The 22,263-nt window shown below is 51.9% G+C and overlaps 1 protein-coding gene across 1 annotated transcript; it reads left to right on the forward strand.

Moving 5' to 3' along the window:
* The first annotated feature begins 361 nt into the window (after positions 1-361).
* Slx4 (SLX4 structure-specific endonuclease subunit) lies at positions 362-21,059 on the forward strand. Its single transcript, XM_032912840.1, is given in 17 exon segments — positions 362-522; positions 678-1,063; positions 2,805-3,011; positions 5,168-5,357; positions 6,132-6,344; positions 8,355-8,563; positions 8,690-9,006; positions 9,616-9,829; positions 10,211-10,296; positions 11,031-11,177; positions 12,171-12,337; positions 13,042-14,417; positions 14,420-14,446; positions 14,449-15,231; positions 18,607-18,709; positions 19,281-19,694; positions 20,076-21,059. Coding segments are annotated over 17 exon segments (5,352 nt in total). The 3' UTR covers positions 20,428-21,059.
* The last annotated feature ends 1,204 nt before the right edge of the window (positions 21,060-22,263 follow it).

The following is a 22,263-nucleotide window of genomic DNA, read 5'->3' on the forward strand; positions in this document are numbered from 1 at the left end:
TGTATTGGGTTATATAGGGAGGTGTGTGTGTATGTATGTATGTATTGGGTTATATAGGGAGGTGTGTGTATGTATGTATGTATTGGGTTATATAGGGAGATGTGTGTGTGTATGTATTGGGTTATATAGGGAGGTTGTGTGTGTGCATGCGTGTGTGGTGTGTGATATGTCTTGCATGTCATGTGTGCTGCACTGGGATATACTATGGAACAAGTATACTTGTAACCAGGCTGTATTTGGAGACTTTCCCCATAACGACATCCTCTTGTACATCCTGGAAGAAATGACATAAAATAGCATTAGCTGTCTAACTACACTTAGATGCTTTTGGTTTTCCACAGATACAAAGTTAGATGAACCTATGTCCTTTATCACTGTGGAGACCTTGGAGAATCACCTGATCACAGAGTTCACATGTGTTCTATCCCAGAGGCAGCTGTTGGACAACAAAAGAGGGAAGTTTTTAAACAAGTTGTTTAACTACGGGTCCAAATTGAAGAAAGAAGAAAGATATGGAGAGGAGTACAGTACTTGGTTTGCAATTGTGCAAAGTCTCCAAGTAAATCAGAGAGAAGACAGCTGTAGTGAGGCCAGAGGTGTGGTACAACCTCAGTGGGCTCACGCACGAGCGCCGCATCTGTGGACATGTTGCCAGTCCGGTCCTCACTCCCCTAAAGACAAACAAGAAACCTTAAAACAGGTCAAGTGATGGATGAGTCAGATGATGATTTCAAAGAACTCTGTGCCAGCTTTTTCCAAAGGGTGAAAAAAAATGCGACCAAAGAAGCGTCAGGAGAGAGGACGAGGCGGAAGGCCTCTGGGCACACTCAGGAAAGAGGCAAACGGAAAGAAGCCAGCCAAGCTGTCGCCAGGAGCAAAGCCCTTCAAGGCCCTTCAGAGAAGAAACCTCGATTAGGCAGCCAGACCTCTAGGACTAAAAAGCAAAGGGCACCCAAATCTCAAGAAGGGGACCCCGTTCTCCCTGTGAATGGAAAGGGAGGTGTTCTTGCTCCTACCCCAGATCAGCCTGTGTTGTGTGAAAGACCACAGAGCATTCAGACAGGTAACCAGGCAGGACCCACTGCCAGATTTGGTTCCAGAGAGGAACCAAACTGATGTATGCTGTTGTAAATGAGGGCTCAGAAAACCTGCTAAAAAAGGCCAGATAGCCGGGTGTGGTGGTGCACACCTCTAAGGCTAGCATCGGGAGGCAGAAGCAGGTGAATCCCTGGGAGTTAGAGGGCAGCCTGGTATCCACATACTGAGTTCGGGATAGCCATGGCTATGTAGAGAGATCATCAAAAAAGGCCAGAGAGCAAATATTTTGTTGTTACAGATCACATAGTTTATGTTGCAACAATTGACTCTCCTTAATTATGGGGTTGCAACTCTGTCAGAAGGTAAACATTTGAGAAAAAAAAATAACCTATACTTAATATGTCCAGACGGTTTTTCTTGTTTTCATTCCCTAAGAACACAGTGTAGGCACTATTTATATAGCCTTTATATTGGATATCATCTTAATGCATAGCGGGGTTAAAGCACACAGGTTACACAGGTTCCATATAGATAGGTGGTATACTGACTAGAAAAAGTGATCTGCAGGTTTTGAAAGTTTCAGGAACTCGTAGAACTGATCTCTTCTAGCTACAGCGGGTCAACTGTTCTAATGGCAGCCGTAGGTGATGCGGAAGTGAATGGGGCAGCCGTGTGCCAATGAAACAGTTTACAGAAATACGCCTAGCCCTAGAACCATAGTTTGCCCAGCCCTTTGTGTGTGTGTGTTCAATGAGTATGTGTAGAGGTTTGCTCTGAGACCTTTCTGTGACTGTTCATGCAGTTAACAGCAGTCATGTCAGCATAAAAATAATGGTGTCCTCAGTATATGTGTGAATTAATTTTAAGGTAGGTACGTTGGAAAGGACCAGCCAGGCCTTTGGTTAGGTTGAGGAGGCTTTCAGAGTGTGCACTGCGTGTTCCTGACACCCTTTGCATGCTCAGCCACTTGCTTGACGTAAGCCTTCACACAGATCTGAAAACAGACTTGAGTGTAAGATGTGCTCTGCAGCTCCTGGTTTCTGTTTCTAAGCTTCCTTCACCGTCTCTTCCTGGCTGTAGAGAGCATTTCTAGTGTGGGTGCAGCGTCTTTCTTCAGTGGTGTTAAAGCCTGGGCCCCTGAGGCTGCTGAAGGATCCCACAGCACTGCGCAGGCGTACTGAGCATCCTGCTCCCTCCTGCAGCTGGCGAAAGCCCTGGTTCACGCATGCACACCTGCTCACACATGCACACCTGCTCACACATGCACACCTGCTCACACATGCACACCTGCTCACACATGCACACCTGCTCACACATGCACACCTGCACAGTTGGCATGTAGCTTCATGGGTTCCTGGACTCCACTGAGGGCTGTAGATGGGTCTCAGGTTAAAGCATGGATCTCAAAAGCATAAGAGATAAATATTTGTCATTAGTATTTCTTTAATAATTGCTCTATTAAGATATTGCTCATTACATAATTTTAAAGCACAGTTTCGTGGTTTTAGTACATTCAGAGCTGGGCAACCACCGCCACTACTACATGACTTGAGAGCATTTTTCATCCCCCCTAATGAACCACAAGCTCATCTGTAGTCACTGCATCCAGTATCCTTCGCCACTGATGTGTTCCCATTGCCACAATGAGGGAATGGTCAGGTCCTGTTCACACAAGTCAGGTCAAACCTGAACTGGCGGGTATAAGACCTTTTGGAAGTTCGAGTCTAACCTACAGAATAGAAGCTGTGAATATTTTCTTCCTCCAGAGAATGCTCCCAATGGCGACTCCACGACGACTGGTGTGCCAAGCCCCTCCAAGCCCAGAGCCTCGGAGCTGGTTCTCCAACGGATGAAACAGTTCAAGAGAGCGGACCCTGAGCGCTTGAGACATACCTCAGAAGAATCCTCCCTCAAGACTGCACCGGGAGAAAGTGTCCCAAGGAGCCTGCAACAGGAGATAGTGGCGGGAAACGGTACGGTGAGCACACTCTGCCTTCGAGGAGAAGGTACACTGTGTAGGAAAGGCCTCGGAAGAAGCCGCTGGCTTCACTTCTGTATACAGCTTCTCTGTCTGATCTCTACCTCAATGAGGTGGTGACCTCCTTGGAGCTAGCCAAAGAATGGAGTGTCCCTATAAAAACTATTTATGTTATTTTTTATTACGTGTACATTACGTGTCTGCGTAGGGCGTGTACATGGGAGTACCTATGGAGTGCCTATGGAGGCTGGGAGAGTGTGTCGGATCCCTGCGAGCTGTTTGACATGGGTCCTGGGAACCAACTCTGGTCCTCCGCAGGAGCACCACACACTCATACCCACCGAGCTGTCTCTTTGTCCTGATTTCTTCCTGGACTTCCTCACACAGTCTTGCTCCTTTTTGACCTGTCTCCCTTCTCATCCCCCCACACTGCTTATTATCAAGTTATGCTTCTACAGAGTTGGGCTTTTGTGTGTGTGTCTGGTTTTTAAACTACAGTAAGGCCTGAGGAAATTGCTTAGTGAGCAAAGTGTTTTGTGCAAGCCAAGGACTTGAGTTCAAATCCCTGGCATCTACAGCTGGGCATGGTGGTGCACACTAATTCTAACCGTGGAGAGACAGACATAACAGATATCCCGCAGATCAGACATTTACATTATGATACATAGCAGCAGCAAGATTATAGTTATGAAATAACAAAATTATTTTATGGTAGGGGGTCACCACAGTGTGCGGGACAGTGTTAAAGAGTTGCAGCATTAGGAAAGGTGAAGGCTGACCTGCTCTGGGCTAAACATTTTGGCAACCATTCTTTTTTTTTTTTTTTTTTTCTATTTTTGGAGCTGGGGACCGAACCCAGTGCCTTGCGCTTGCTAGGCAAGCGCTCTACCACTGAGCTAAATCCCCAACCCCTGGCAACCATTCTTAAAAGGGGTCATGTACTGTGGATGCCTAGAGGGTACAATGTCAGGGGTCCTATGAGCAGCATGGGTCTTCATCCCTATGAAAATGTACAAAGGAAAAGAAGGGTTTGGGGAAAGGCTCCCTGGAGCCACACAAGCCCTGGACTGGAGTTGGATCCTCAGTACCTACACAAAAGCTGAGCAGGTATGAAGGATCCCCTGTGATCCCAAGGCTTGGGAGACAGATACAGGAGATCCCTGGGGCAAACTGGCTAGCAATAGTGGCTGGATTGATGAGCACTGGATTCAGAAGAAACCCGGCCCCGGTAAATTAAGTGGAGAGCAATCAATGAAGACACATGTCTTAGGGTCTTACTGCTGTGAGCAGACACCATGTCCAAGGCAAGTCTTATAAAGGACAACATTTAACTGGGGCTGGCTTACAGGTTCAGAGGTTCAGTCCATTATCCTCAAGGCAGGAGCATGGCAGCATCCAGGCAGGCATGGTGCAGGAGGAGCTGAGAGATCTATAGCGTCATCTGAAGGCTGCTAGCAGAATACGGCTTTCAAGCAGCTAGGACAGAGTATTAAAGTTCACACCCACAGTGACACACCTACTCCAACAAGGCTATACTTCCTAATAGTGCCACTCCCTGGGCCAAGCCTATACAAACCATCACACCACCCATTATCAACCTGTGGCCTACACACACGCACGTGCACATGTACACGCACACACAAGTCCTGGGTTTGAGCTCCAGTACCACAAAGAAGTAGGCACCAAAATGAAGTTGTGCTGTTTTTTTGAGCTCATGACAAGGGTTGTAGACTAAACGTATGAGTCAGAAAGTCCGTAGGGCACATTCTGTGTGAGGCCAGGGTCTGTTCAGAGAGTCAGAACCACTCCGTCCTTTGTGCTGCTGCTGAATAGACTCTTAACTGTCAGAGGCATCTCACACTGTCCTGACTCAGTAGGAGGTCAGCATTATAGGAGGCTAAACTCCCAGGTAGGCAGAGCCCCAGGCTGGGCTCCACAGGTGGAGGACTACCCTTTAAGAAGCTCTCCTGGTAACGAGTGTGTGCGCGGACTGGGGAAGGAGCTGTCCTCAGAGCCCCCTGCCGAGCGGGGCTAGGTTTTAGTCTGTGCTGTTCCTCGTGTCCAGGATGCAAGACCTATAGACAAGACAGAGGTACAAGATGGTGGAGGCTGTCTGTCCTCATGGGTCTTGGATGCTTCTCCACTCTACAGAGTATAAACCCAAGCTTCACAACACAGACAGCGATGCTGCAATGGCCCTGGCCTTACAGCAGGAGTTTAGAAAGGAGGAAGCTTCCTCACGTCCTGACAGCCTGGAGGAGAAGGGCTTGTTCTTCTGTCAAATATGTCAGAAAAACCTCTCAGCAATGAATGTGACCCGGAGGGAGCAACATGTGAACAGGTAGGGGCAGCAAGGCTTGTCCCCTTGTCTGTCAGTGACCAGGACACTGCCAGCACCACGGGCATCTCGCTGTCTTGCACGGTGGTAGCAGCTCAGTGTCATCAGTACCAGCTTCCCCAGACAGCCCACTGAGACGGATCCCTCACGGTCGAGCTCGGCCCTCACAGGGCAGCAGGCCTCAGCCCTGTGGACCTGTCACCACAGCAGTTCTGGATTACCTTCATCCCCTCCAAAGGGAACATCTCTTACCCGCTGGAAGTCACTGTTACCCCTTCTTGCTGCAGACCACGACCTCCCAACTGTGTCATCATTTGTCCTTTGTGTCCGTCCTCCATGGGACGTCTTTCCAGAGCTCATCTGTATGTTGTGTGTCAGTGTGTCATCCCCCCACACTCTCACGGCTAAAATGAAACCCATGGAGTGGATAGAGCACGTGCCTGCTCCTCCCTCCGTTGACTGGGGCTTCCACTGTGGGTTTGCAGTGGAGCTGCTGTGAGCATGCGATTCCTGTCAGAGCACCTGCTCTCGTTGCCCTGTGGCGCATACTTAGTGGGCTGCTGGACTGGAAGGTGGCTGGGCTGGTCTGTCCTTTATTCTTTAACCACCTTTGCTAATACAGACCTAAATTTAGTGTCGGAGGCTGACTGCCAGGAGACATGTGGGTGGTATGAGGGGTCAGCTTTTGGGGACCGTGTTTACATGTCAGTGTGGATCAGGTAATAGCTACAGCCCTTGTTACCTGAGAGGGTGGTTCTGTTTACTGACTTCCTACAGATGCCTGGACGAGGCAGAGAAGGCACTGAGACCTGCTCCACCTCAGATCCCTGATTGCCCAATATGTGGTAAACAATTCCTCACCGCTAAGAGCCGAATCAGTCACTTGAAGCAGTGTGCAGTGAGGATGGAAGTGGGTCCCCAGCTCCTGCTTCAGGCTGTGAGGCTGCAGACAGCTCAGCCGGAGGTGGGCAGCAGCCCTCAGGTACCCAGGTAAGACAATGAAGGGGACCACGTAATGGTGTTTCCACCCCGTTAGACACTCCTTAGACAGTTCGTATGGTGTTAGTAAGAACGAGCTCTCTCTGGGATTCTGGCATGAGGCGGCCATCCCCCAGAGAGTTGCTGCGCTTCCTTGAAGTCCTTTCTGCGATGTTGCTCGCCCCATGATCCTGCAGTGGCTACTCTGATGCATCCGAGAATTTGGCACCTGCTCCACTTTTGTCTTAGCTGTGCTCTGTGTTTCTGCTTTAGGGCAGCTTCGCTCTCATGCTATCAACGTCAGATCATTGAGAGAATTAACTGGGCAGAACTATAGGACTGTCTATTACTCTTTGAGAATCCTGTACAGTGTCTTTTCTTCATATTCTCCCCTACTTTCCCCCCAAGAATGTATTTTTTAAAAGATTTATTCATTTATTATATATAAGTACACTGTAGCTGTCTTCAGACACACCAGAAGAGGGCATCGGATCTCTTACAGATGGTTGTGAGCCACCATGTGGTTGCTGGGAATTGAACTCAGGACCTCTGGAAGAGCAATCAGTGCTCTTAACTGCTGAACCATCTCTCCAGCCCCCAAGAATGTATTTTTAATTGCACAAATTAATGCCTGTGTATTAAAACCGGAGGCTCCCCTAAAGCTGGGAAGTGGCCCTCAGCATGTAGACACCAGGCAGGCAAGCAGAGGGTCAGCTCTGTTCACTGTCCCAGACCTGGGAACAACTAGTTGACCACAGTTTCCAGGGAACAGAGGTAGCCTGGGCAGCGGACGTGTGGGAGCCGTTTCTCCTAATCACTACCTGATAACCTCTCATGGGTTATCAGCCACTGGGCTGAACCACAGTCGAGGTCACAGGGCAGAGCAGATTCCTCAAGCCAGGGAGTCTGTGTATATTAGGACATCCATCCTAGCAGTTTGGGCAGGAAGCCATGAGGCCTTTGAATAGACATTTTACCTATTACTTGTCTCACATGTATACTTTAAAAATACCTCCAAATAGCGAAACATGTACCCGGTTCTTCTAGAAGGTTGGTGAGCAGAAAGTTAAGTAGAAAGCCCCTTTCTCAATAACTTTGGATTTTCTTTAAGTGGGCTTTAAATATTCCTCTACTGAGACCACGCCTTGGCTTTGGGCTTTGGAATAGTCAGCGTTTCCTGGACAGAGCACACACGACGACCTGATCTGAGGGCCTTCTTGCCCGCCCTGCTCCTCACCTGCTTTCTCACAGCGCCAGCCCTGCTGTGCACAGGGCACAGTGCCAGCGCTGCCCTTCACACATGGCTCCTGGCTGCTGACTGGCTCCCCCATGCTCCCTCGCCCCTCTCACTTAGGGTAGCTGAGTTAGGGTGACACTAAAATATCCCAGCTTTCCCTGTGTTGCAGAGAAAGAACATGCACTTTTGGTGAAAGCCTGGGTTAGGACAGCAGCTGCAGGGCAGGCTCGCAGAGCTGCTTCTTACCACACATCCTATTTGTCCAGCTGCTGGGACTGACTGGGAAGTAGGTCTGTCTTTCCAGCCGGAGCCCTTCATGCACGCCTGTAAGGCAGAGGCAGGCTAGCTTAGGGCAGCTGGTTGTCTGGGAGACCTTGCCTTTTGGGCCTTATATAGAGGTGCTGCTGGAGTCCTCCTGGAGGAAGAAAAGGATCCTTTGTGGCCAGGACTGCCTTGTGGGGGTTGGGGAGGGGTGGTTCTGAAGGTTCAGTGGGCAGAACTTGTTGGCTACAGAGAGCCGACTTGGAGCTATAGACTACTAGGGTTTGGCCACATCTAGGTATTCAGGTACACCAATGGCCAAGAAAGTGCCAGGCCCTCGAGTGTCTGCATTGCGCTAACTTTCTAGGTTTGGATGGAATGAGCATCGGGACTCAGATCAGTGCATGGAAAGCCCGGGAAGTTGTTGGCTCAGTGCTGTGGTTCTGTCCCTCTTGTTCCCTGTAACATAGAACAGGCCCCAAAAAAGAGGCGCTCACTGACCTCTCTCTGTGGCTGCCCTTTGGTTTCAGCAACCATGTTGGAGATCTGAAACGGAAAGGAACCACCAATAAGAGGGAGCCACAGAGGAGGTGGAAAGTCAGTAAGCCTGAGGCTCCGTCCGAAGACCTGCTGGTGGCCATGGCTCTGTCTCGTTCTGAGATGGAGCACTGTCCAGTTGTGCCCCCACTCAGACTGGAAAATGCTTATTCTGAGAAGAAGGGGCCAGGAGCAGGTACATGTGGCCGAGGCAGGCCGGGGGAGGGCTTGGCGACCAGTGGCTGGCTGAGAGTGACCATGGCCACCCCTGGGATAAGCAGTCAGAGCCACTTCTGACTGAGTCACTTCTGTTTATCTGTAGAGAAGAAAAGTCGCAGGAAGAGACCCCCGGTGTGTCCCCCACAGTTGGTAACCCAAGACTCTGAGACCACAAGTAGACAGATCGAGGATCGTGTCGCCCAGCTCCTGTCAGAGGAAACAGAACTGGCTTGTACGCCACCACTTCCTGCCAGCAAGATTTCTAAGGAAGAACGGGAACACGCAAGCTGGCGAGTGCGGCTGCCTGAAGGGAGGCGGGGCTTTCTGTGGGAACTCAGTGCCCTTACAGGAGCCTGGGTTAAGGAGTCCTTCTACACAGTGGGCCTGCTTCCTCCACTTGTGTCCCAGTGCCCTCCCAAGGTGAGCAGTGTCCTCCAAGCACATAAGCGGACAGGCTTGGGTAGTCTAGAAATGCACCAGACAGCAGGGCTGATGGGGAGGCGTCCAGTAAGCGGGCTATGGAGGAAGAGACGGGCTCTTGGTGTACCTCATTCTCTCTGTGGCAACTCATTAGCACTTCTAAGAAAATGACTTTGGTCCCCAAATTCAGCACAGTCCTTAATTAAAATGCAAAGTCCAGGCCCAGCCAACCTGGCACAAGTCTTAAAGTCTGTCTGAGATAGAGCCTTGGAACCCATGTCCTGCATACGCACTTCACACAGCTCTGCTAGGTGTGGTCCTAAGTTGATATTCACCAGCCTTGGCCATTTAAATGACATTAAGTGGGCAACTGGTTCCTGGGGACCCTTCTGTTAAGTGGCCCTTCTGTACACTTGGAGGCATCATGTGGACCTGAGCTATTACAGAACCTGCCGACGCAGTTGAGTTTTCCTAGGCTGCTCCTGGTTGTGACTGGCCTCCCTTGGGGGTAGGCCTGTCCTAGCCGTGCATGTGTAGGGTGGCTATGGCAGAGTATAGTAGTGTCGGTGACAGTAACCATATAGTCACTAGCTTTTCAACTTCTTTCAGGAGCCCGAGCTACCCCTGGAGCTGCCCAAGCAACAAGAGCCAAGCACACAGAGGCCACCTGCTTCCCAGAGCAGCCTCCCCGTGAGCCACAGCCCCAGGAGCCAGCTGCTGTCCTCCAGCCAGAGGGAGCGCCAAGCTCTTCAGGACCTTGTGGACTTGGCGGTAGAGGGGCTGAGCTCTAGTCCATGCTCCAGGAGTGCGGGCATGCCCACAGGTGGGACACTGGGCAGGTTGTTGGGCCTGCCCTGTGCAATGTGAGGTCAGGAGGAACTCCAGTGTGGGCAGCTGGGAGGCTCTGCAGCTCTCAGTGGAGAGCGTGGATGAAGGTGCTTTTGTACCTTCCTCAGGGGAGAGGATGATGCAGAACATTCCGGTCTTTTCACAATCATCCCTAAACTTTAGCCCAAGACAGACTTCCTAGGCTAGTTTGTCTGTCCTACAGTCTTCCTACTTCCCTGTAAGGAGATGGGTAAAAGCAGTTAAAGGGTTGCTTTAAGTAAAGGTGTCCTTGAATAACATGTGTCCAGCCAAACCCAGGGTTGATACTGCCAGCTTGAGAGGTGGCATCCTCCTGATCTGCGAGTCCTTCTCTTAGGGTTGGACCTGGTACCTAGCAGCCTTCCACTGACGGGATTTGTCCTACCATGTCAGAAGACCCTTAGGAAGGACGACAGTGTCGCAGTAAGTACAGAGGCGTCTGCCACAGCTGCCCTGTGGGCTCTGCTCGGGCTCTGGTGTTCGCCAAATGTATGCCTTGACACCCGTGGTGGAGCGTACAGTCCCAGGCCTCCTGTCTCATTTCTGGGGTCACTGTCACAACGTCTCTGCCACTGCTGTGCTTGGGCACTTCAGGTGTCCTCAGCAGCCAGTCTGCAGAGCCTTTCCAAGAGACCGCCTCCCTCAGGCTTCTGCTCCGTGTGCTCGTTTCTTAGTGATTTCCTTCATCGCTAAGGACTCGCTGTGCCCCTTCTGTGCATGGATTATGGGGTGAGCTCCAGCTCCCAATCCAGTGGACTGTGTTGGTAATGAATGACACTGGAAGATGGGTATCTGTGAGGATCCTGCTATGCAAAGGGCCGTCTTGGTGATGTTCTTGCATGGAGGTTGGAAGTATTGGGTTCCTGCATAGCTCAGGCCCCGAGTCCTGTGCATGCAACGCTTAGGAGCTGTGAGGGCATCTTTATCCTCCACTGTCCCTCACACGGGCCAGGGAACACTGCAGTAGAGAGCCTGGGAAGGAAAGAGCATTTGCCGTGCTGGGTCCTTGTCTTCGGGTAACCCAGAGGCATAACCTCGTGCCTCATCTGGGGATGTCCCGAGAGGAAAGCTGAGTCCTGGCTCATGGTCTCCCCTGCATGGGAAGTCAGCACAGCAACGGAGGAGCTCACACATCTCTCTTCCTCCTCCTCTTACAGCTCTCTCTTGGGTTATTGGCAACAGACTTTGGGGCCATGGTCAATAATCCGCACCTGAGTGATGTCCAGTTCCAGCTTGACAGCGGAGAGGTGCTGTATGCCCACAAGTTTGTTCTGTATGCTCGGTGCCCACTTCTTATTCAGTATGTAAGTACGCAGGGGGCTGGACGCCTACCACCCCCCTCCCTTTTCTCCTTTCCATTTGTATTTGCATCGTTTTGAGTCTCCTGATCACTCTCTCTCTTTCCCTCTGTTGGGATATCATGCTCTTGGTTCAGTCTCATGTTATAGGCTCGAGCCTCTCTCTCTCTTTCTCTCTCTCCCTCTCTCTCTCCCTCCCTCCCTCTCTCTGTTGGGATGTCATGCTCTTGCTTCAGTCTCATGTTGCAGGCTCGAGCCCCCGTGGAGGAGTGCAGTGAGCGCTCAGTCACAGGAGCGTCCTATCTTTCAGTCCTGCAGTAGGACGTCATCTGCAGTCGTACGGGGCCGTAGTCATCTCTCCTAGTACCCTGTGGGGCTGGGCTTTTATTTGCTTTGTGGGTTCTTCTTTCTTTCACCCTCACTTCTACCTTGCAACACCCTGAACACTAGATAGGAGAGAAAAAAAGGTAGAGGGGAAAGGGGGTGACTATCGTTAGATTACTTCCTGCTGATTGGGGCACTCAAGTTCCTTGGGGCAGGTTTGATCTTCACTGTCAGCATCTCATTTCTTCTTTCCATCTCTTCACAACGACAAACCACAAACCCTTCTGTCATGGCTCTAGCATTTATATATCCTCTAAGAAGTCCTCGGAATTCCAAACGCCACAAAAACCACGCCCTTGCCAGAGCAGGAGGCAAATCATAGTCACCTACTGTGGACAGTCTAAAGCAGCCCCATATCCCACACCTGGGATTAAAACAAAAGCATCTTATATTACTGTGTTTTTAAAGAAACCAAAATTCTCGCTATACTCATGCAACCCACAGACCCACATCGGATATGCTTAGAGTCAAGTGGAAACTGACCTTAAACATCCAGCCCAGTATGATTTTGTAAACAAAGGTTCAGACTACAGAATCTGGCCAAGACTGCTCCCCACCCCTCAGGATCTCAGGCTGTCTGAGAGGCTAAAGATAGACTCTGTTCCTCTACTTCAGGTAAATATGGAAGGCTTCTCTGCTGTAGAGGATGGGGATCTGACCCAGCGTGTCCTGCTGAGTGATGTGAGCTCTGAGGCCGCCCACGCATTCCTGAACTACCTCTACACGGCAGACACTGACATATCTCCCAGCCTGGCTCCTGATCTGCGTTCCCTGGCCCTAAGGTGGGACGGTACTGTCCACACACTCCACAGCCATTAACGTTGGTGACATGGACTGGGGGATTGGCATCACGAGGCGGTTGTGCTGCCTAAAGGTCAGGGCTAAGCCCGTCAAAACGTCTTTCCATCTTTTAATCCCATGTGTATACCAGCAGCCCTGAACAGTTCCCTGATAGTTGGCTAGAATGGATGGTTGCAGGGTGCCGAGAGCTGGGTGGGATGGTAGCCCATGGTGTCAGCACCCTGAGACCACACCTGATGCAGCCCCTCCATTGTCCCCATAAGTTACCCAGCATCAGCTAGGCGTCCTTCCTCCTCACTCATCCCAGGGTGTGCACATTCTTGTGCCTTTTGGGAAAAGCTCAGTGATGGTGGTTTGTGATACATCACCTGGGTTTCAGAGCCTTCCGATAGGTGGTCAGCCAGGCCTGCCGACAGTTTTGTCTGCTGTGTTTTTCCTCAGGCACAGTGCTTGAGTGAGTTTCGGGCAGCCTGGTTTTGTAGCTCTACCAGGTCCTGTGAAGCCAGCTGGGCCTGACACTCCTTCCCTCTGTCAGCACCAAAGTTAAAGCGTCATGGTGCTGACAGAGGGATGACCAAGTGCATTCCTGGGCAAGGGAAAGGCCACTAGGGGAACACTCTTCCTGAGCTCTGCCCTGGCCACCTGTCCTCTGTAGAGCAGCGATGACACCGTGTCTCCCTGGCAGGTTTGGTGTGAGTGACCTCGTTGAGCTGTGTGAACAAGTGCCTGCCACAGCGGACTCAGAGGGAGAGCAGCCAGAGCACAGCGAGGATTGTGAAAGCAGAGCAGAGAACTTCCAAGAGCTCCTGAGGTCCGTGTGGGGGGATGAAGAGGAGGAAGCGGAGACTCTGTTGAAACCTGAGGTCTGTGAAGAAGACAGAGAAAAAGTGAATGAGGCGGAAATGGAAGAGATATATGAATTTGCAGCTACGCAGAGGAAGCTTCTCCAGGGGGAAAGCGCAGCAGCGACGGACGGAAACACTAACCAGCGTGGGCAGGACAGTCCAGTTTCTGAGCCTTCCCTGGCAGGTGTCCAGAAGGACACACAGCTCGAAAATACAGAGCAAATGGCGTCTGGGTTAGAAAGAGAAGAGGTACATGAAGGAGATTCCATTCCACTGCAGGACCAGTGCCCAGACTGGGCAGGGAAAGCAGAGGTCCAGGATGCACTGGAGGAGGCAGTTGACCGCCCTGGCTTCTGCAGCCCTTCTGACAGCCTCCAAGAGACAGGGAAAGAATGCTTGCCTTTGCACCCAGCCCAGGCCCATGACTGCAAACAGCTCCTTCCATCAAATCAAAGAGCGCCATCGGAACTGTCACAAATAACAGTTGGTCATGGAGAGCAGCGTGACCGCGTCAGGGAGAGGCAGGCAAACATGGCCCAGGCACCTTCTCCACACCCCTGCTGCCTCCCGTCACAGTCTTCTGTGGGTGACAGTCCCAGCCAGTCATGGCTTCACCTATACCACACAAGCAGTTTGTCACCCCCAGTGTCCCAGTCACACATTTCCAAGGTGGTGTCCCCAAGCTCACCGTCTCCAGTTACACCAGCTAAGCAGAGGAGGGACAGTAACATCCTCACATTACGGAAAGAAGCAGGCCGCCACAAAGGCAGACAAAACAGCTCCAAACTGGGACGCAGAAGTAGGGGCATTCTGATTTCCCCAGCAAAGTCTCCGCCCATTGACCTGACGCAGTCTGTACCCGAGCCCCTGAGCCCCAGGGCCCAGGATCCTCTGCGCCACGTGAAGAAGGAGGACGAGGTCATCCTGCTACTGGATTCAGATGAGGAGCGGGAGCTGGAGCACATCAAGACAGAGTCCGTTTCTAAAGATTCTCCAGGAGGGAGAATTCCAGAAGTTAGCCCCAGGTCCTCTGAACTGTTCTCAGTCATTGATGTAGAGGAAGATCAAGAACATTTCCCAAGCCCACTGAAGAGAGAGGCCGGGCTGCAGCAGGAAGAGGAGGGGCAGCTGGGAGACCGGCCTGCGCCGGGCCGCAGAGACATCCCCTGGCTCTTCTGCAGCCAGACACCCAGCCTGGGTGAGGACAGCGCTACCGAGGCTCCTGGCTGGTGCCTGCCACCCCGGGGCCAGCAAGAGTCGTGACCGCTCATCTCAGACCCAGATCAGAAGCCTTAAGATCAGGACCCCATCAGGTGAGACTGCTCAGCAGACACCCAGGCCTCCCGTGCTGGAAGCAGCCCAGAAGTTCTCTGTGATCACGCCACATACACAGCCTGTTACTGTAGGAGCCTCAGACACCGGAAGACAGGCTTACAGAAGCCCTTCCCATCCCTACCTCAGACGCCACAAGCTCTCTTCTTCACAGCCATCATGTCCTGTTCCTGATTTTACCAAGTGGTGCCAGAAATCCTCCTCACCTAGACCATGCCCGCCAAATCCGCCTGCAGCCGATGAAGTGGTAGAAGTTGGGGACAGTGATGATGAGCAGGAGGTGGCTTCCCATCAAGAAAACAGCAGCCTTGTGCTAGATGGTGACCCCCCAGGTCCCATGGGTGACTACTGTTGGCATGAGCCTCTCTCACCAATTCCAATTGACCACTTGAACCTGGAGCGGACTGGCCCCTTGATCACAAGCAGTCCTGGCAGTCAGGTCCATGAGGCTCTACAGAGTGATGGCTGGCACTCCCCAGGACTTGGCACCACCCCCATCCGAGGAAGCTGTGGTGCTCTCAGAGAGTCTCAAGAGCAGTCCTCACAGGCTGGCTCTCCAGAGAGCAGCAAACTGAGTGTCCTTAGCCAGGCTCTGTGGGATGACTGGGATGAGGAGGAAGGACATTCTCCAGAGCCCCCACCTGTGGCCCAAATGCTGAGTGCCAGAACTCGGAAGCCAGACAGGCCAGAGACACCAAGTGAGTGACTGTGAGGCCCGAGAGAGGCCTGTCCTATACTGCTTACACTGATGGGATGTGGAGGTTGGGATGGAAAGCTGAAGGATTTGCTCATCTGGGCAAGACCGCCCTTTGATTCCCCTCCCCCCATTCTCCCATAAAGTAGGAGATGTGGCTGTCTCCCTAGGATATACTAGTAAGTATATAAGCTGCAAGGCAGCATTTCCTAAGCCTGCCTAGATCTCAACTAATGCACCTATTCAAAGTCCCGTCAGGGACCCCTCTTCCAGACCACTGACTCAGCACCCAGAGGTGAGCGCTGTCTGCAGATGTCACCTTAAAATGGGCAAAGTGAAGCTCCTTGAAAAGTTAAGTGCCATATGTTAAAGAGCTAGCTCGGTGGCATTTACCCAGCATACACGAGGCCTTAAATTCAATCCCTGCACCACTGTACACAGTTGGTTAAATATACAAACCTGGGTGTGATGACCATGCTTACAACTCCAGCACTCAGGAGGTAGAGGCAGGGGTCAGAAGTTCAAGGTCACCAGCAGCAGTGAGTTCCATGCCAACTCCTGCTGTCTTTAGAAATGGCCGATTCCTGGCACACACCTTTAATCCCAGCACCCTGGAGGCAGGGGCAGGGGCAGGCAGATCTATGTGACTTCAAGGCCAGCCTGGTCTACGGAGTGAATTCTAGGACACTCATGGATACACAGAGAAACCCTTTTCCCACCCAAAATTTAAGTATAGAATTGCCACAATCACTCTAGGTAGGGTGATGCACCTCTCTAATCCCAGTACAGGACATTGAAGCAGGAATATCAGGAGTTTACCCACCTAAAGTACACGACATGACAAAACTGTATCTAAGAAAAAAGGAAGGAAGACGAGAGAATTGTTTAGAGAGGAAGTGCAGTCCATAAAGTCCAATCCCAGACCCCACATTAGAAGCTAGACCTGGTCACACGGTTGTGATCCCAACACGAGATGAAGACAGGACCGTCCACTGGGCTCGCTGGCCACCAGCATAGGAGAGTCGTCAAACAAGCCCTAGGTTCTCAGAAGACAAGTTGTCCTCAGGACAAGCGAGGAGCAGCATCCAGTGCTGGCTTCTGGCCTCTCCATGCATCGTCGTGATCACACGCACACTCACACGGGGTGATTCATAGAGCCCAGAAGTCCTGCTCTCACATACCCAAAGTAACTAAAACGGGTTCAGACATAACCACTCACATAGTCACAGTAGCCAGAAGGGGAGAAAACCCAATGCGGAGTGTCGCGTAAGACTTAGGATGTGATGGGAAGGTCACAGAAGCTAGTCACACCGTCACTCATTTCCTGCCATAAAATACATACATAGACTGAAGAGTGCTGCAGCACAGACGGCAGGTCCCCAGGGTCAGGAGTCAGGGCCAGGTTACCGAGTGACGTGACCACTCAGTGGTCGAGCATTGTTCACGTTAAACCTTTTACAGCCTGTGTGTTTTAAAGACTGGGACGGTGTACAGTGTGTAGCACAGTGAGTACTTACCATGCATGGTGGACTCGCCTAGCACCCAAAGCTCACATGAGGAAGGTGAGGGGGAGCATGACCCCTGACCCCGCCTCAGGTGGAAGGACGTTACTTCCCATGCATTGCAGTCTTTCCGAAATGCTCAAAAGCCTGTGGCCGGGAGGAGAGGATATGGATGTGCTCCGCCATGCAGTCAGCCTTGCTGGACGGGAGTGGAGGTCAGCCACCTGCTGCTTCCTTCCCAAATCCCCCAGCGTGCTGCTGACACCCTTCAGTGGTTTGAGAGCCCTAGCACCCCTGCTTCTGCTACAGGGGTGCCTACAATGCAGAATTTGCATTCTACACCAGTTCCCAGGCTCAGAACCGCTGCAGGAGACGTGAGACTCACACAGACTTTGGTCTGAGTCTGAGGCAGGTTTCCAGGCTTCAGGAAACCCTGAAAACTGACAGGAGGCAGTCTCCAGCCTCTGCAGACAAAAGGAGAGGGCAGGCTAGCCGTTCTTCCCATCAGTCTTGGTTTTTTGTTTCTAAGGCTTTTGTTGTTTTGAGGCAGGGTGTCCCTCTCTGTCCCAGGCTGGCATGAATTTATTGTAGCCCCCACGTCTCAGCTTCCAAAGTTCTGGAATTACAAATGTGAGGTCTATCCCGCTCATGGTTTCTTGTCTGTCTGCCTCAAGCTGTCCTAGAAGTTGAGGAAATCCCTTTCCCTAAACTCAGTTTTGAACCACCACACCTGGCATCTCTAGTAATCTTTTGTTTGTTTTCTCCAGACAGGGTTTCTCTGTGCAGCCTTGGCTGTCCTGGGACTCTCTCTGTAGGCCAGGCTAGCCTCGAACTCAGAGATCCCCTGCCTCTGCCTCCCAAGTGCTAGGATTAATGTTGTGTGCCACCGATCCTCCCCCCTCCCCAAGCATTTTTAAGAGGATATACCTACACTGCGTGATCTTTTGTAACTGGCATCTTTACTCAGCACAAATGCTTCTTTATTATATCTGAATACTGTGTCCATTCATCCATTAGTAGACGTTTGGTTTTGTGACGAATCCTGCTTTGTGTAGACATACATTTCACTTATGGTATAGTTAGGTCCAGGATTGTGGGTCATGCAGTAACTGTGGTTAACAATTTGAGAAACGACCACACCTTCCCCACAAGATACTGCTTCATTTTAGGTCCCCACCAAGATGTGTGTGAGGTGAAAGTTCCAGTCCCTCCATTCCTGTCAGCACATGTCACGTTTCCAGTCTAGTGGCTATGAAGTGTTCTGCACTGTGTTTCTGATATCTGAAGGTTCATGCTAAGCGCCTTTTTATGGACTCAGTGGCCATTTGTGTATCTTCGGAGAAATGCTTGCCCTGTCCTTGGTTTATTCATTACATTGGTTTTCTTCTTCCATTTGTTTACTGTGTGTGCGCATGCACATGCACATGCACAGGGTGCACGCAGCGGCCAGGAGGCAGCGGTGGGTGTTGGTTCTCCTTGGGGGTCCCCCACTCACCTGCACCTCCCCAGCCTACGCTGTCTTTGTTGTTGGTCTAGGGAGTTGTGACGTCTAAGCGAGCTTGGCAGTTCTCAGGGCTGCCAGCTGTCTCTGCTGTCGCCATACCTCAGGGTATGCTTTACTGGGAGATCAGATCGCGTGCTGGGCTGTGGTGCTAAAACACAGGAGCCTGTTCACCGGCATTACTGCTGTGTGGTTCTTGGTAACTGCTGTACACTGCCTTCCAATGGGAAGAAACAGCTCAAGTAGTGAGGGTGGTCTCCTTGGGCACAGTATTGATTGGGGTCTCTCCTTTTCCATGGTGACACTTCTGGGGCAAGAGGTGGTGGCAGACCCATGCCTCTTACACTAAATCTTGTGCTTCTTGTGTTTTATCCAGAAGGTGCTAACCAGAAAAAGAACTTGCCCCCCAAAGTGCCTGTAACCCCAATGCCAAGGTATTCGATCATGGAGACCCCGGTGCTGAAGAGAGAACTGGACAGGTTGGTAGTGACCCTGACTTCCTCGTAGGTGGTCTCCTGCGGAGAACCAGGCCGGGCAAGTGGGATGACCCAGCACTTGACCCTTAGCCCAGGGAGGAATTCCTGCAGTTTGCTCTGCATAGACTCGAGTGGGTTGAGTGGCTGGGCTTTTCCACGTCCTTACCAGACGTGAGCTCCGAGCGCTGACAGATGACTCCTGTGGTTACTCCAGGGAGTAGGTCTTCCCACTCCATGCTGGTAGGAATGGAGCCCTAGCCGTGCCAACCAAGTAAGGAGACTTAATTTTGTACCACGATGTGAAAACTGCCACATCCCGAGCAGTGGTGCTCCTCAGTCTCAGGTACTTGGTGAAGTCAGCGCTCCCACCGTCCCAGGACACTGGGGACATTTCTGGCATGGGTAGCCTTCAGAGGAGGCTTGGCTGGCGTGTGGCCACATGGTCAGCTTTGCACACCCAAGCAAGTGGGGCTTGTGAGGCTTGAGTCCACTAAAGCCACACGTTACTCTGCAGCAGAGTGTGGTGGTAGGGCCTTGCTGCTGGCCGTTGACGTTCATCTCTTTCCACATGCAGGTTTGGAGTCCGTGCTCTGCCCAAACGCCAGATGGTTCTAAAACTGAAGGAGATTTTCCAGTACACTCACCAGACTCTGGAGTCAGACTCTGAGGATGAGATCCAGTCCTCCCAGATACCCCCAGGGGTAGCTCGCAGCCAGGCATCTACCACTGAGACCTGTAGCCCTTCAAGGTCAGGAAGTTACACCCAGCTCAAGGCCACTGCAGGTCTCCGGACTCAACGATCCAAGGGCCCCAGTAAAAGGAAGAGCCTCCAACATCAGGAGAAGCAGCTCGGTGAAAGCATTTCCCACCCGAGCAGGTCACCAGCTGGGGAGCCTTCACACCCTGATGGTGACGCCCAGCTCCCAGCCTCCCAGGAGTGCATGGCTACCTCCGTGGATGGCAGCGACAACTCCTTTAGCTCTCAGAGGTAATGGATGCAGCAGGGTCTGTCACACTGTGTGTCCTGTGAATGGTGGGTCTGAAAGGGCATTAGGGAAGCCTAATGGCCAGTGTCTGAAAGCTCGTGATTTCTGTTCTCTAGAAAGCCCACATGGCTTATGTGTTCATTCCGAGTCCCCACAGGCCTGAGGAGCCCCGTAGTTTCCTTAGATGCCTGCGCTTTCTGGGTGGGATTGGGAGGCAGATCCCACCTAGACTGGAACCAGGAACCACAGAGACCTGTAGGGCACCATCAAGGAATCTTGTCACGTGTCAGGCCCAACAGAACCATGGAAAGTCATCCCTCAAAGGGGTTCCTGGTCTTGGGAGCTGAGAAAAAGGTGTTACATAACACCATTGTTCTTTCCAGCTCCTCTGGTGAGTTTGGGGCTGCCTTGGAGTCTGTAGGCGAAGACAAGGATGAGGAGGATGGCGTCACCGCGTCACAGGTAGCGATCCAGGCCGCAGACACAGAGGAGGCGGTGAGGCGCTACATCTGCTCCCAGCCTGCCCTGCACAGGAAGGTCCTGATGTACCAGCCTCTGGAGCTGGCTGAGCTGCAGGCTGAGCTGAAGCAGAACGGCATTCCTGTGGCCATGGGCAAGCTGCTGGACATCCTGGATGCTCAATGTGTCACCTTCACGACTGCTGCCGCCCGCAAGGAGAAGCTCAGACAGAAGAGGCGGCAGCCCTCGGGCCGAAAGAAAAAGGATCAGAAATGACCGTCCTCCACCCAGTTAGACCTGCCAGAGGCCTGAGCACCTAGTGAGGCCTCCACAGTATGTCGTGGGACGTGGACCTCTGTCTGTGTAAAGGACAAGAACTCTTCTGCACTCTAACTCTGTGTGTCACCCTTGGTCTCAGAGCAGACCCTCCCCCTCAGCCAGCACTAGTTTTCCCCCTTTGGCCCAAGCAGGATCCCCATCCTATGTGTACCTGAAAGGCAGTGGGCCATACCAGCTGACCAGGCCAAGACCCAAGCCTCCTCTCTTGTCGTTCTGTGTCCAGCACAGCCAAGCACACCACGGCGGACCAGACAGGATGGGCAGCCTGCACCACTATTGTCATAGGTGCTCTTCCGCCCCGTGCCTGCCCAGACACTTGCCACTGTCACCAGCATTCTTCAAGTAGGACTGTGAGTAGGGCCCAGTACAGCTTTGAAGACCCCCAAAGTAAGCATGTTCGTGGGCTCTGCCCATTTGTGTTAGGCCTCCTTGACCCAGTGGACTCTGGGACCAGAAAAAAACCCAGAAGTTTGGATTTCTACAGCTTGTGAATGTCCTTATGTGTTTTAAATACAGTGAAGTTGTTTTATATGATGTGCAATAAAAAACAAAGAAGGCTTTATTTAAAATAAACAATAAACTTAGACACTCCTCTCTGGGAAAGCCACGGGGAACACACAGTGAGCTGGGCCCTCTGCCCTGCCGCCCACCAACGCCTTTGCACGTGTTCTGACCTTGGGGGCCAGGACTGCTTACTGTCCGCTGATGTACATCCCTAAGAACACATGCAGATGCCACTTGTTACTGTCTGCACAGTCACTGTCTCTGTGCTCACACTAATGGGGTCCTCACAGGCACTAACTCCAGCTGCTGCTGCTCAGGGAAGCAGGCCAGGGACAGTCTCAGTGTCACCTGGAGTGTCACAAGTGCCAGGCTGGGCCTGTTGGACCTACTGAGTCAGCTTGCCTTGTTAACACTGACCTAGAGCTGTGCCAGGCCACGTCGAAAGAAAGATCAGCTGGCCATTCTTTTAGGAGCTGGAGTGTGGCTTGGTGATAAAGTATACCTAAGGTTCTGGTTCAGTTCCTAGCACTACGAGAAAGCCATGACATCAAGGACAGATTCCTGGGAAGGATTTATGAGCTGATCTTAGAGGCCAGGGAGGTGAGAACAAAGCTTGGTGTTTGTGGAATGTGCCCTGGCCAGTCCTGCCCATGATTACCAGGCAGGCAGGCAATTAGAAGCCAAGTGCATGGGTACCCAATGACAGATCCCTCAACCCCTAAACCTTCCCACAAACACGCCGGCTCCCACATGATGGCACTGGGACCCTCAGGATGTGTGGCTGCTTCACCCTTCGGTGATCTGAAGCCACATGGGCACTGGGACCACTCACTGAGTAAGTGAGGGGCCCTCTTCTAGAAGACACCCTGCCTGTGTTGGGTTGGCACAAGAAGTACTTAGCCCCACGACAGAATGTGTGTTGAACACAGGGACATGGTCTGGGTAAAGTGACCAGAGCTCCAGCCTGTTCACTTCTGTGGTCCAGCCCTTGCCATGGCCTAGGCTGGTCCACCTAAAGCCGTCTGTGTTGAACCACAGTCGAGCTTGGGTAAAAGACCACAGGGAAAGGCCCTGACTGCAGGCTGGAAACTTCGTACTCCCCGTGTTAGGAAGAACTGAGCCTGCTAACTGCCCTGCTGCCCTGCTCTCGGGGAACAAAGTCTCAGAGTGAAGATGACCCTGAGAAATGTGTGTACTCGGGCATGTGTGTATGTGTACACACACACACACACACACACACACACACACACACACACACACACACACCCC

This window comes from Rattus rattus, chromosome 9 (assembly GCF_011064425.1).
Source record: "Rattus rattus isolate New Zealand chromosome 9, Rrattus_CSIRO_v1, whole genome shotgun sequence".
NCBI lineage: Eukaryota > Metazoa > Chordata > Mammalia > Rodentia > Muridae > Rattus > Rattus rattus.